The 13510-nt window shown below is 50.4% G+C and overlaps 1 protein-coding gene across 9 annotated transcripts in view; it reads right to left on the reverse strand.

The window, feature by feature from the left end:
* PLCG1 (phospholipase C gamma 1) overlaps positions 1-13510 on the reverse strand; it is a 90558-nt gene that overhangs the window by 17735 nt on the left and 59313 nt on the right. For 3 of the 9 annotated variants that reach the window (XM_043990108.1, XM_043990109.1, XM_043990106.1), the window contains exons 23-34: positions 11967-12070; positions 11479-11575; positions 11229-11298; positions 10873-11030; positions 10177-10273; positions 9586-9810; positions 9270-9418; positions 7183-7297; positions 6425-6586; positions 5502-5590; positions 4842-5029; positions 2358-3902 (exon numbers count right to left, since the gene is read on the reverse strand). In XM_043990108.1, the coding sequence (XP_043846043.1) occupies positions 3860-3902; positions 4842-5029; positions 5502-5590; positions 6425-6586; positions 7183-7297; positions 9270-9418; positions 9586-9810; positions 10177-10273; positions 10873-11030; positions 11229-11298; positions 11479-11575; positions 11967-12070 (1497 nt within the window). In that variant the 3' untranslated portion in view covers positions 2358-3859. Of the gene's footprint in view, positions 1-2357; positions 3903-4841; positions 5030-5070; positions 5132-5501; positions 5591-6424; positions 6587-7182; positions 7298-9269; positions 9419-9585; positions 9811-10176; positions 10274-10872; positions 11031-11228; positions 11299-11478; positions 11576-11966; positions 12071-13510 lie in introns of those variants that run through there. The other 6 variants (XM_043990114.1, XM_043990113.1, XM_043990112.1 and 3 more) reach the window with 4 other exon arrangements.

Genomic DNA, 13510 nt, shown 5'->3' on the forward strand with positions numbered 1-13510 from the left:
GAGAATGACTTTTACTTGATTTCTCTTAGTATTGGTGCTGCAGAAGAAAGTCTTCCCTGCCCATCCCAAACCCTTGGAGGCATCTCTTATACACTTCATGGTTTGAACAAGCTACACCAAACTAGTCTTTCAATGAATAAAAACAGCAGGGGCAGCTAGGTGGCGCAGTGGATAGAGCACCGGCCCTGGAGTCAGGAGGACCTGAGTGCAAATCCGGCATAAGACACTTGCTACTTACTAGCTGTGTGACCCTGGGCAAGTCACTTAACCCCAATTGCCTCAAAAACAAAAACCACAGCAGTAATTGAAAGGGGAATGATAAAACCACTGCAAAACCAATCTTCCATGGTATTCCTGTAGTCTGGTTAGGATTCATTTGAATTAGCTTAAGTGATAAATTGAAGGTATGAGTATAGAGCAGGATTGTGCCCCATGTCTCTGGCCTCATCTAGGCCTCTTAATTTTGCTAACCATGTTCATCTGAAATAAATGGAGGCTACAGCTGAATGAAAAGATTCTTAAAATTTTAACTTAGAATTGAGACATTTTCTTTAGAAACATCAAAACATTCTGATAAAGGCCAGTTATCATAAGTTCAACCATTACTTGAGAAGCTTAAATAGATATTACTTCATCTCATCCTTTTGACAAAATATGTACTATAAAGAAAGCTTGCTAATAAACTGAGGTATTTATTCATAAAAACTAAACTTGTCAGAATAAATGAACAAAGTACATTTTGTAATGAAGTAGACTTGACAGTGGTATACGCCACTGTCCATCCTCACCATTTACTAAATCAGGAAAAGCACTCTTACGGCGTCAAGATGTTACCATTTTTCTAATATTAAAAACCAAAAGGATAGAATGGAAAACAGGAATCAAATTTTTTAAACCCAAAGCTGATTCCAATGGGAACTGACTCCTAGACTGAAATGCATACTATGAGTCTGGACGATGTTGCCATAAGGTGGCCTGGGCCACCTTTTTATGCAAACAATGAGAAGGATCACTTTTCCTGATGCCTCCTGTGTAGTCATTTAATGCCCCCAGGAGGTAACATCAAATTCCACCTACAAACAACTAAGAGTACTTATTCTTCCCCTTCAAGTAGGCTAGACCATATGTTAGCATATACCTTCCAATAGAGCCCTGGGGGAACAAAGAGAGGGCTGACAACCAGATGCCCAAGGCCTTCCTTGTGCTTTCAGCTCACTGATGGTTTAAAGTACTCCCAATAACTTCCTTTTTTCCAAATCTCTGCAAAGCAATGCTTTCCTGCTCCTCCGCACCACAGGCTAACATAAGTACTTTGGGGGGGAGGGGGCCATTTTGGAAAAGAACCGGGTAGCGATGGCATTAAGAACCAACTGAGCATACAATTCTCCGAGTGAGTTTCAATAAAATACCCATAAAAGAGACATTTTCTTTTAAATGCTCCTTTGGGCCGGCATCTGATATAGCCTGGAGTCCAAATTGTTTTTCTTTATGGTTACAATTTTTACACCACCTCAGGTTGACAATAGTAATATCTCCCTCGTTTCTTTTTTCTTTAGATATTCCCTATTGCTGGAGAATATGCTTTGGGCTTTAGGAATTCATTCTACATTGACTATTTGAAATCAGCATAGGTCTGCCTAGGCTTATATATAAACTGCTGAAATGGGAGTTTGAAATGGGAGATAGTTTATATGAAATACTTGCTCAGCAGCAGTCTGGCCAGGGATAGATAGGTCTGCTTTCAGCAGCTTGGGGCCTTTTGAGGACAGGGTTGGGGGGAACCGGGGAGGTGACAAGAGATCATTAAACTTCTTTACAGACTGACAGAGGATATACCTATTGGGTTGCTGGCATTACGGGAAAAGCTTGTCTGAATGGAAGTTTTGAAACAGGGAATTGGAAGCTTCCCTGCTTAACTGCCCTCTCTCCCACCCCTTAAAGGGGATGAGAGAGAATTACTCAGGCAAAAAAGAGCTATGAGCATTAGGTGTTTGACAATACAGGGTGTCCCAAAAGTTGTACTATCATCATAAGCCAGCTTACTATGACACTTAGACTTTTGGGACACGTTGTATTTCCAATTTATCTGGTAACATCATCTTTGCTTCCTACATAGGCTTACTATAGGTGACTAAGTGCTAATAATTTCCCAGCCCCCACCCCTTGCTCCTGTAAAGAATATACCAATTGGGGCAGCTAGGTGGCACAGTGGATAAAGCACCGGCCCTGGATTCAGGAGTACCTGAGTTCAAATTTGACCTCAGACACTTGACACTTACTAGTTGTGTGACCCTGGGCAAGTCACTTAACCCCATTGCCCTGCAAAAAAAAAAAAAAAGAATACACCATTGGGGGGGTGGGGGAGAATCACATGAAGCCTTTTTATTTGGCAGTCAGGTCTCGAGGGTCCAAAACTGGGGATGGCAGGTTGGCCTGTGCTGAAGGATGGCAGCTGAGGGCCAGCTCCCTGTGAGCCTCAGCCCCAGGGCAGGCACTGACTTCTCATGACTAGGACAGGAGACACCAGGTATAGGTTCTATAGTATCTATTCTCCCAACCAAAGTAAGTCTGTGTCTACCAGTCAGGTCTGAGGGAAGGCTTTCTCCGTGGGGCCAGAGGGTCAGTCATTCCAAGCAGGTAGACAAACTATGCAGTATCCAAGCTGCTAGTTCAACTTCATTCATGTCTTCCTGACCATTCAACATCAGACATAGGGATTTCCTAATGGCCTCCCTTGCTCTTGCTGAATACAACTCCATATTCCCTTTTCATGCCTAAAAAAACTTAAGAGTTCTAAAATGTGCCCTCTTTCCCTTAAAAAAATAAAAAATAAAAAGTCAGCTATTCTCCTCCCCAGTCTCTCCTGGCACTGCCACTAACACTGACTAAGTCACTGCTTGAAGGTCCACCAACCAGCCAACTCTGAGCATCTCAGCTCAGGAAGCTGCACATGGGTGGTTGGTGGCAGTCTTTTTTTTTTTTTAAAATGCCACCTGCTTTGGGGATTCACCTGTGATGACAGGAACAGTATGGGGAGGAGTAAATAACTTAGTTACAATACAATTTAGAAGAAAAAATAATACTGCTGTTTGTAACATGTTTTAACTTCAGGAGAGCATTCCATCCTGAAAGGTTAGTGTTCCAGGGCCATACTGTGTGTCTGCAATATTGCCTTTCTTACCCCACTTGCCAAGTAGAATATTCAGCATAGACACCCCTAGGGGGTTTCAGGTCTGACTGACAAGGCAACCACTGGGCCTGGATCAGCCAAGGTACAAACCACTCAGGAACATTAGCCCTCTCACACTGTTCATTTGTGGTTTTAAAGCTACAGGAGGATGTAAACTTTGTTCTTGGGGGTTAGTCTTTGTAGGTCCCTTAGGGAAACAGCAAAGACAGTAATCAGCCCCTTGGTCATTCTCAGGAATCTGTCCAGAGCTCCTCAGAGCTCCCACACGCTCTGGTGGGTAGGATGGGTGACTGACAAGCCCAACTCTCCCTGTGACTGAGGGAGCTGGGACAAAGGCCCTGTCCTTTCCAGGAGAGGTGAGACGAGAGCACCAGTCTCTGGGGAGTTGGGACAAGATGTTTGTGCTCAGTGCCAGGCATGGTATACAGTCTTCTTGCCTTTTCCCTGGACAAGAGTGAACAGACTTGGGACAGTAAAAGAGCTGAACAATGGCTTGGTTTTTGTGTAACATATCTCTACCAGAACATCAGGCTGCAGGCAGAGAATGCAGGAGGGCTGCCTGAAGGAAGAGCCAGAGCAGTGTCGTCTCCATAGAAACCAGTTCACAGAATTCCACAAGGCATCTGCTGCTACCACCCATGTAATTCTCAAAGGCCAGTGTGGTCGAGTCTAGAGGCGGTTGTCTCCATTGACACGAGTTCTCCGAAGTGCCCTAAAGGAGGAGAAGCAAAGGTCCTGATTGGGACAGAGGGGTCCCTGAGGTGAAGCCGCCCCCTAAAGGATCTGCTAAGGGTGGACAAGAGCCAAGGATGTAGCTATGAGACAACTCATTCCCATTAATAATAATATTAAATGAACACCCAAGAAAGGCATAAATACCAGCATAAAGTGCCATTTGTGGCTTGGGCTGAAGTCCCAAGTGCTAGTATAGCAGCAAGAACACTGGACTCTGCCTCAGCCATTTAAAATCCTGGGGGCCCAGGCAAGCCATTCACCCTCCTGTATAAGGCTGGGCCATGCCGCTTGTAACTTGGCACTCTGCTAGCACAGAGCAGGCCCTTGATGAATGCTTCTAGCTCTCGATTCTATGATCTTGACTAGTGGGACTCACTGAGGGGGTGCTCACTCTGCCATAAATGACATTCATTAGACAAGGCTCTTCTGATTGGCAGATTATCTGAATAACAGAATCACCACCACAGCCTTTCCCACTGCCCTACACTCTGAGGCTCCCAGACCCTTTTTTGGATATCAACAGCGAGTGCACAGTGACGAGTTTTAAAGCACAGGCAAACACATGTGTACTCCAGGATGGCTCAGTTTTAGCAAAAAGGTAGATGGCTATATACTGGCATGTGGCCCACATCCAGCCCGCCCTCAATGGAATCTGGGTCAAGGACTGCTCCTGAACATTTAAGCGGCAGCCAGTGCCCTCTGAGCTGCATGATGCTGCCTTGGCTCATTCCATCCAAGCCTTTGCAAATGGTGAAAGAGACCTGTTGGGAAACCCGGAACCAGAAAAGCTGGGCCAAAGCCTGGCACCCATGTGAAGCTCACAGTGAGTGCCTGGGCTGCATTCCTGCCTCTCCCTACCAGCCCCAGGAGGAGGAGGAGGAGGCGGGAAGGAAAGAAAGGAGAAGACATCTGGCACCTGCGTTCCCGGCTTTCAAAGTGGTCTGCAAGGTGCTCCTGGGAGATGCGCAAGTCCTCGAATGGTTGCTGATAGCGGGCCTCAAAGGAGCCCTCTCGGGCTCGACCATGGAGTAGCTGGCCTGAGGATTCAGAGCCCCGTTCTCGGAATGATGAGCTGCCAAAGGCACTGACTTCACCGTTCTCCTGCTTTAGGAAGAAGCCCCACACACACACACACACACAACCTGCTATGGCCTCTGCAGCTACCAGGATTGGCCCTCACCCCCAGCTCTCCTGGCTGAGAAGCCTCTAAAAAAAGCCAAAAAATGTGCTTAGACCCAGGCTGTCCCCACCCCACCCCCCCAAGCAGAGTTTTAGATCTCCCTGTGCCCCACCCCCACCCCAGGCTAGGGCATCCCCTGCCTTCCTTCTGACACCACCTACATCTTTTTTTATATAATTTTTGGGGGGGGGGGAGGGGCAGGGCAATGGGGGTTAAGTGACTTGCCCAGGGTCACACAGCTAGTAAGTGTCTGAGGCTGGGTTTGAACTCAGGTCCTCCTGAATCCAAGGCTGGTGCCTTATCCACTGCGCCACCTAGCTGCCCCTCACCTAGTATCTTTAAGACCCCTTCTGCAGCTCCTCCTGACACAAGTAGCCCGAAGTGGGCAGCAAGTACCTTGGCAGGAAATATGTCTATTTTGATAAGCAGAGAGGCCAGCTCCAAATCCTCACTGTAGTTATTCTTCAAAGGCACCGCTCTGTATCCTGAAACCAAGAAAACACCACCCCACGCCCCAGGTGAGGTTGCCACACGCACGGGACTCCTGGTTTCTGGGCTTACCTTCCTCTCCCCACCCATCCTCCCCTTTACACTGAGCTGCGTGACAAGGCCTTGGCTTTCTCTGCCCAAGCCTCTACAGCCGGAGAAAGAGAACTCCCCTCACCCTATTCCACGACCCTTTCTCCAGCATCTCCCCACAACTTCAGCCGGTTGTCAGAGGAAAACCAAAGGGTCAATGTCTATGAAAGTATGACGTCACGAGAGCTAGCCCTCTCCAGGGTATCTGCTCACTCTCCGCAGTTGTAATACTGATGCTACATTATGCTTAGCATCTGAAGAGAACTGGCAGCCAGTAAGAATCAAACATTTATGGAGTCAGCTTCTAAGGTCACTGTGCAAGGTGACAACCCAAAAAAATGAAGCTCTAATGGTGGGATCTCAGGATCGGGTTCCAGAATGAAGCCCAGTAGGGAGATAATTGGGGGTCAAAAGGGCCTTTCCAGGAGTTCTCCTATCACAGACATCGAGTGAGTGAAAAGGCTGAGGACTGTGGCCAGGCCATAGCTCAGCACAATAACACCCACTGGGCCTGGCTGGTCCACCCTTGGAAGTGGGTGTTAGGAAAGTTGTGTGGGTACCACACCTACCTATAGCATGGGAGGTTTCCCTAAAGAGCAAAAAGGAGCCAGGTCATGGTTTCCCAAACTTCTCTGTGGGCTAAGTGACTGTGTCCTTGTGACTTAGTCATCAATAGAGGTCCTTCAAGCCTCCCTGAATGGGCCAGCTGCTGGCAGCCCCACCCAACCCCCTGCCCATACCTGTCTTTAGGCCTTTCACCAGGAAGGTGGCCTGAGCCAGGAAATTCTGGTCGCTGAACATGTCTTCTTCATACACCACAAAGCGCAGGAAAGCAAACTCAGGGTTACTAATCTGGAACTGGAAGGGCTTTGCTGGCCATACAGGGTTCAAGCCATTGTCCACTGGAAAGCAGAGAAGACAGAACCAGTAATCAGCATCTCAATCTGGCTCCTAGGCATCCCCAGCCCCCTGACTCCCCACTGCATGGGAGGAGAAGCAGACAGAATGTTGAAGGAAGATGTCATAGGGCTGAGGGAGTCAGGCCCCCCCGGCAACCCCTTCTTCTGAGGCCATTCTTCTCCTATATATAGCAATGACAGGGCTAAACTTTGGGACCAAAGGGTTAGGGGGTTACCGCTAACCAAGCTGTTGGGGGGCAGGTAGATATCTTCCCCCTCTCTCCCAAGCAATTAGCAGCTCTAACTTGTGCCCACACTGTTTGGAAAGTTAGAGGGAAGGGAAAGGAAGCCAAGTATAAGGTTGGTGAGGGGGGTGTGAAGGGAAGAGATTGTTTTCACAAGCTCTTTCTTAGGCTGAAGAGACTAAACACCCCAAAACTCCTCTGAGATGCACACACAAAGAAAAGGCCAGTGACACGTGAGACTGACCAACTATGACCTGGCCATGACAAACCCACCCAAACAGTGCCCCAGGTCATCAGGGAGGATGCGTCAGGATGTGTCAGGGCTGCCACCACCCCATCCCACCTGGGCCTCACCCACAAATTCTGTCTTGTGCTTCATGTTGTCGTAGTCGGCCCCGGCTACCTCAATTTCCACGAAAGGACACACGATGCCACGGCCATTCTTGGGGAGGTGCCGGGCCCCCAGGACCTAAGCAGGGCAGAGATGGTTTGTCTCCAGTCCCTATACAGACACACACCCCCTCCCATCCCCTACAGGCTGGTTCCCCTCTTGGGTTAGAGAGTATCTTGGGCCAGGGTCTGCCGTGACTCAAAAGCCCAGACAGGCCAAGCCCTGAGGCAGAGGCAGACCAGGCAGCAGTGATGCACTCCTGAGCCTGGGGCCCAGCCGGCCTGTGTAGGACTGTGCCAAACTGGGAGGCCAGATGGGTGGAGACAAGACGCCCTCTGCTGGGTCGCAAAGAAGCTGCTGCTCAGAGCCATAGCCAGCCTTCTCTAGCCCATGGGTGGGCCAGTGCTCGTCGGACGGCCTTCCGCTCTGCCCTTACGGCTCTGCTAGGCCCCTGACTCTGGATGAGGAGCAGAGTTCTCAGACTTCACCCACCTGAACCCTTCACCTTGCTCAACTATTGATAGATGTTGCTCCTCCTCCCGCTCCTTCCCCTCGAGGGTTCCACTCCATGACCCTCATGAGGCTCAGCAGAGTCTTCCATCACCCACCCAAGAAACCCTTCTATGGTCCCCTAGTGGGATTGATTCTGAGAATGAAGCCTGCCTGGACATCACACCAAACACTGTTCATGTTGGGTCCCTGCAGCCCATGTCATTCCTTCACCAGAAACCCTCCTGAGGTGCCCGCAGGGATGCAGATCATCTAGAAAGGGTAATTATGGAAGGACTGACTGCCTTCCAGGATTGGCAGCACAGGCTCAGAGGCACATCATCCAGAGCACGTCTTCACCAGTCTCCAGGATTGCTCTGTGCCGGGCAGCACACCCCGTCTCACACAAAGAGGACTCCCAAGGAGGCCCCGCATCCAGCCCACACTTGACACCTACCACCCTCCTGGGGGTCTTCAGCCAAACTAATGGCTACCTTCTCCCCTGCACACTGTACCACGGAAGGACGTGCCAAGTATGGCCATGCCATGTGATGAGTCAACAGAAACAGCCCTGAATTTAAGAGTTCAAATCCCATCTCTGCTCCTTATCATCTGTGACCTTGGGCAAGTAAATTCACCTCTTGCAGTCCCGTTTTCCTTCGAAAGAGGAAGTTGGACTTGATCCTCTGACATCCCTTCTAGCCCTCAATCTCTGAATTCGTAACCTCACCACCCTTTAAGACAGTGGCAGCTCGGGGCAGCTAGGTGACACAGTGGATAGAGCACCGGCCCTGGATTCAGGAGGACCTGAGTTCAAATCTGGCCTCAGTCATTTAACACTTATTAGCTGTGTGACCCTGGGCAAGTCACTTAACCCCAATTGCCCAACAACAACAAAAAGTGGCAGCTCTACAATTAATATTGGATTTTAGACAGCATCACATTCTCAGTCCTCAGAAGGTGAGTTATGTGGTCTGGGTGACCACAGGGAAGAAGACCTTTCTAAGACTCAGTTTCCTCTTCTGCTTGTACCCACCTCACGGAGTGGTTGTGAGAAAAGCATTATTACTGCATACCGCACCTGCCGAGATAGGGTCCAAACTCCCTAACTCGGCTCGTTTACCTGCTTCTGTCTCTACTAGCTGTGCACTCCTCCTGAGGCTATCTGCTTAGATCTACCAGACTCTCTATCCCAAACCTCTCTAGACCTGCTTTGTCTACCTACAGCCCCTGGTATGACAGACACCACAGAATAGAGCCCAGTCTCTCCTCCTAAGACAGTTCCAGCTTTTTGTGGGTGCAAGACAGGTTCTAAAATAGACATCCCTGGGTTAGCCAGACCTTTTCCAATGGGCAAGCAGCATCTTCCAACGTGAGGCAGGCCTAGGAGGATTGATCAGCCGCTCCCTGCCTGGTTACACCCCTTCATCTCCCAGAAACAAGTAAGCTTGGCCACCTGTGGGTCTAGAAGCCAACCCTGCCCTGAGGGGCGTTGGCTGTGCTATGATGGTGGCAGTGGTGCCTCCCCAGCCTCCCCCCAAGGGCTTACTAGCCTACCCACCTCAATACAGACTGCACATGGCTCTACCCCACGCAAGCTGCACTTGTCAAAGGGGTCGAAGACTTCATCTCTCATGTTGCTGGGCTGCATCACATACCCACAGCGCCCACTGGACATGAACAGGGCCTGGTTCATCTGCATGGGCTTATCTAGAAGAAATGAATTAAACTGTAGTGAACTCAATTTACCTTCGGACCCCTCAGTTGAGGTGAATGACCCAGATCTTTGGGGGCCCAGTAGGAAAAAGAGGAGGAGAAACCCCTAAGCCCACCCCCACACCCCACAAAAATTACAGCCTTCCTCAAATGCCCCTCACCTGGAGTCTGGAAGTTGAGGGCCACAAGCTGGCTGCCACAAATCCACATGGGCAGAGGGTCATAGTTGGAGGAGTCCAGCCGCTGGCCCTTGGGGTAGATGCGCGACAGCTGGAGCCGGTTATACTGCAAGAACTTCTTGCCTTTGGTTTTGTTCACGTATTTCTCAGCCTTGGTCTCAGGGAAGGACGACATGTCTCGGTAACAGGCCCGCTCGGTGCCAATCTCTGGGGACACAGGAGGAAGAGGTCATGGACCTGGCCATTGGGCTCCTGCCAACCCAAGCCATAGACAAGGAGCAGCCATTACAGCCAAGACCCATCCCCTCAGCCCGTGCCAGCCAGGCTGGGGCAGAGCCCCTGGCCCAGGGCCATCTCCTTCCCCTAGCATTCCCACTGCACAGTCCTATGTACCGACAGTCACAATCCAGACAAGTACCACCCATGCAGCCTCACACTGCCTGCATACACATGTGCACACACGTACACATGCATACATACACACGCACATGTGCGCACACACATATAGCATCAGTTGCCCAGCAGGCTCCAGGGTGGCCTTTGCCTCCCTCCCTCCCTCCCTCCCTTACTCACTATCCTCATCAAAGGGCACGGGCCGACAGTAGATGACGAGTTCAGACAGCTCCAAGGCAATTTTCTTCCTTCGTTCCATCATCTTTCCCTCTGTTAGCTGCACAGCAAAGAGGTACATTAGGTCCCGTGGCTCTGACATGACCTAACATAATAATGACGGCCAGGGCCAGCCCTCCAAACACTCTCCTCGCTTCAGGGAAGAGCCTAAGGGGGCATTCTCTGAGCCATCCCAGAGCTCATCCCCCCAGGACCTCTCCCCAACCCTTAAAAAGGCTTGAGCTAGGGGTGGCTAGGTGGCACAGTGGATAAAGCACCGGCCCTGGATTCAGGAGTACCTGAGTTCAAATCCGGCCTCAGACACCTGACACTTACTAGCTGTGTGACCCTGGGCAAGTCACTTAACCCCCATTGCCCAGCAAAAAAAAAAAAAAAAAAAGGCGTGAGCTAGGGGCAGCTAGGTGGATCAGTGGATAGAGCACTGGTCCTGGATTCAGGAAGACTCGAATTCAAATCTGGCCTCAGACACTTTACACTTACTAGCTGTGCTACCCTGGGCAAGTCACTTAACCCCAATTGCCTCACTTTAAAAAAAAAAAAAAAAGGCATGAACTAGAGTGAGTGCAGCCCCGCCCTACAGCCACTCCACACCACCCTATTCCATCTCCTCCCACCCTTCCCAGGAGGGCAGCCCCTCACCCGGGCATCTGCAGTCTGGGCTACCTCTCGGATCTTCTTCACCCAGTCTTGTAGATCCTCCTGTGAATCAGCGGCCACATCCAGGGACCAATGTGCGATGGAAGTCATGCTGATGGAGAAGACAAACAGCCGGTTGTTCTTGCCCTCTGGGCGGATAGCTACAAGGCAAAGGCCCAACCAGAGAAAACAGGTCAGCAGCTGGAAGCCTCATCTGCCCCGGGCCCTAGCCCCACAATACAGACACAGGCTTAGAAGTCTAGATGAGAACAGCCCGCCGGGAGCCACACGCGACCCTGAGCCCAGCCTAAAGTGGAGGAGGCTGGTCCAGGACAAGTAAGGGCAGGGCCCGGGCTCACCGATCTGACAGGCTGGCACATCCAGGACTCCGCGGAGCAGATCCCCCAGGGGGCTGTTCTCGTCCAGCTGCTGTAGAGAGCAAAACCACAGTGACCATCAGCTTGTCCACACCCAGGTGGTTCTACGGGTGGATGAATTATGTCATGGTGCAGGTGAGACCTTCTGGCCAAAAGCCCCCTGCTCAAGAAGGGACGCTCCTGCCGGGAGGAGGGGGCCGCGCACGCATACAGGAACCTCCTGTGGCCTCACCTCCCTCTCCGGCTCCAGAGCAGCGGGATTGGCCATCTCTTCCACGTAGTTGGATGGGAACCAGAGCTGCTTCTTCCCTCCATAGTCTCCCCTCCACCTGCAAGACAGACAGGACACCTAGGACCCTGGAACATGGGACTCCGACCACAAGAAACAAGGGCACACGCTTGATGAATGGCCATGCTCACCACCTCCCTATCTCTCCTCCCCCCACACAGAATGCTAGCACCAAGCTGGGCACTGGCACATTCCTAAGTGCATGTATGCACTCAGACACCAGCACACCAGTGAGAGTCCAGACCCACCCAAGCATGGAGATCCCATGATTTCCATGCCTTCAATTATGGGCCCAATTCTCAAGCCTTCTGGAAACCAACCACATCCTCAGCCCTTCCCACTATCAGAACTCTTTGTCCAAGAGGGTGGAGTTGGGATAGTCTTGGGTTGGAAGTTCCCCCAAAAGAACCCCCCAGACGGCGCCAACTCACCAGCCTCCGTCCTGCTTTTCTACATTCTGGATGATGGCGCTCTTCGTAAAGGTCAGCTCATCTTCCCGCTGTGCCTTGTAGTCAAAGAGGGCTTTGACTGCACACTGGGGAGACAGTGGGGCTGGTCAAAAGGGGGAGGGCACGGGGACCCTGCCCCTAACAAGCCCTGGTAGAGAAAGAGGTATCTGTGTTCAGAAAATGTGTCCTGGTGTTGCTGAGGCGGGGAAGGTAGCAAGGGCCTCGATCCTGGGCCACTGACGTTGTCCCACATGATTTACTACTCAAATGAGGAGCAAAAGCTTCAAGGAAAAAAGCTGAGCTAAAAGTTCAGAGGGTCCCCTGGGAGGAACCTTGTGGACAGTTCTGCACTGTCTGTGATATAAGGGAGGTGGCCTGGAGAGTGGATGACCTAACCCTGTACTGCTTCCACAGGATTTACAGTGGGGGAGAGGGGCAGCGAGGTGGTGCAGTGGATGGAGCACCGGCCCTGGAGTCAAGAAGAGCTGAGCTCAAATCTGACCTCAGACACTTGACACTTACTAGCTGTGTGACCCTGGGCAAGTCACTTATCCCCAGTTGCCTCAAAAAATAAAATAAAGTGGGGGAGAAGGAGAGAAAGGGAGAGGGAGAAAAAAAGGGAGGGAGCGAGAAGGGGGCAGGGAGAGAGAGCACACTGAAAGGTCATCTCGTTCAATCTCCTTTTACGAATAATGCCGAGCTGCAAGGGACCTCAGAGGCCATCTGGTCCAAGTCTCTCAATTTACAGAGGAGGAAGCTGAGGCCCAGGGAGAGGAAAGGACTTATCCAAAGGCACACAGGTAATCCACAGCAGCGCAGACTGGTCAAGCCCAGGTCTTGTCTGCAAATTCCATGCTATGTTCACTCTAGCCAGCTGACAATGCTGCCTGACTCACTGTTCATCTGGTCCATCCTCCACATGGGAGAGCTATCACCCCACCTCCCCACACACACACATGCACACATGCCCAGATACATTCACATATGCCCACATAAATCTGCTCAGATAAGATATATATTATCCCATATTTTCTGTGTGAAGGTCCTTTCCAACTCCAATAGCCGAGGAAGAAGCAGCAGGGATATGTAAAGGAAAAATCACTGATTTGGTGCCAGAGAACCTAGATTCAAAATCTGCCTCTGCTACTCATCATCTGTGTGACCTTGGGCAAGTCCCTTTCCCTCTCTAGGCCTATTTCTTCTGTAAAAAAACAAACCAAAACAAACCAGGAATTTGGTCTAGCTCATCTCTTAATTTAAGGTTTGCTCTTAATGAAGCTTCCCCCTAGACCCATTAGCTGTGCCCTCTTCTGACTGACAGATGGCACGCTTTATTTATTTAGTTATTTAGTTATTTAGTTATTTAGTTATTTATTTATTTTATTTTTTTAGTGAGGCAATTAGGGTTAAGTGACTTACCCAGGGTCACACAGCTAGTAAGTGTTAAGTGTCTGAGGCCGGATTTGAACTCAGTTCCTCCTGAATCCAGGGCCAGTGCTTTATCCACTGTGCCACCTAGCTACCCC

This window comes from Dromiciops gliroides, chromosome 2 (genome assembly GCF_019393635.1).
Source record: "Dromiciops gliroides isolate mDroGli1 chromosome 2, mDroGli1.pri, whole genome shotgun sequence".
In the NCBI taxonomy this organism is placed as follows: domain Eukaryota; kingdom Metazoa; phylum Chordata; class Mammalia; order Microbiotheria; family Microbiotheriidae; genus Dromiciops; species Dromiciops gliroides.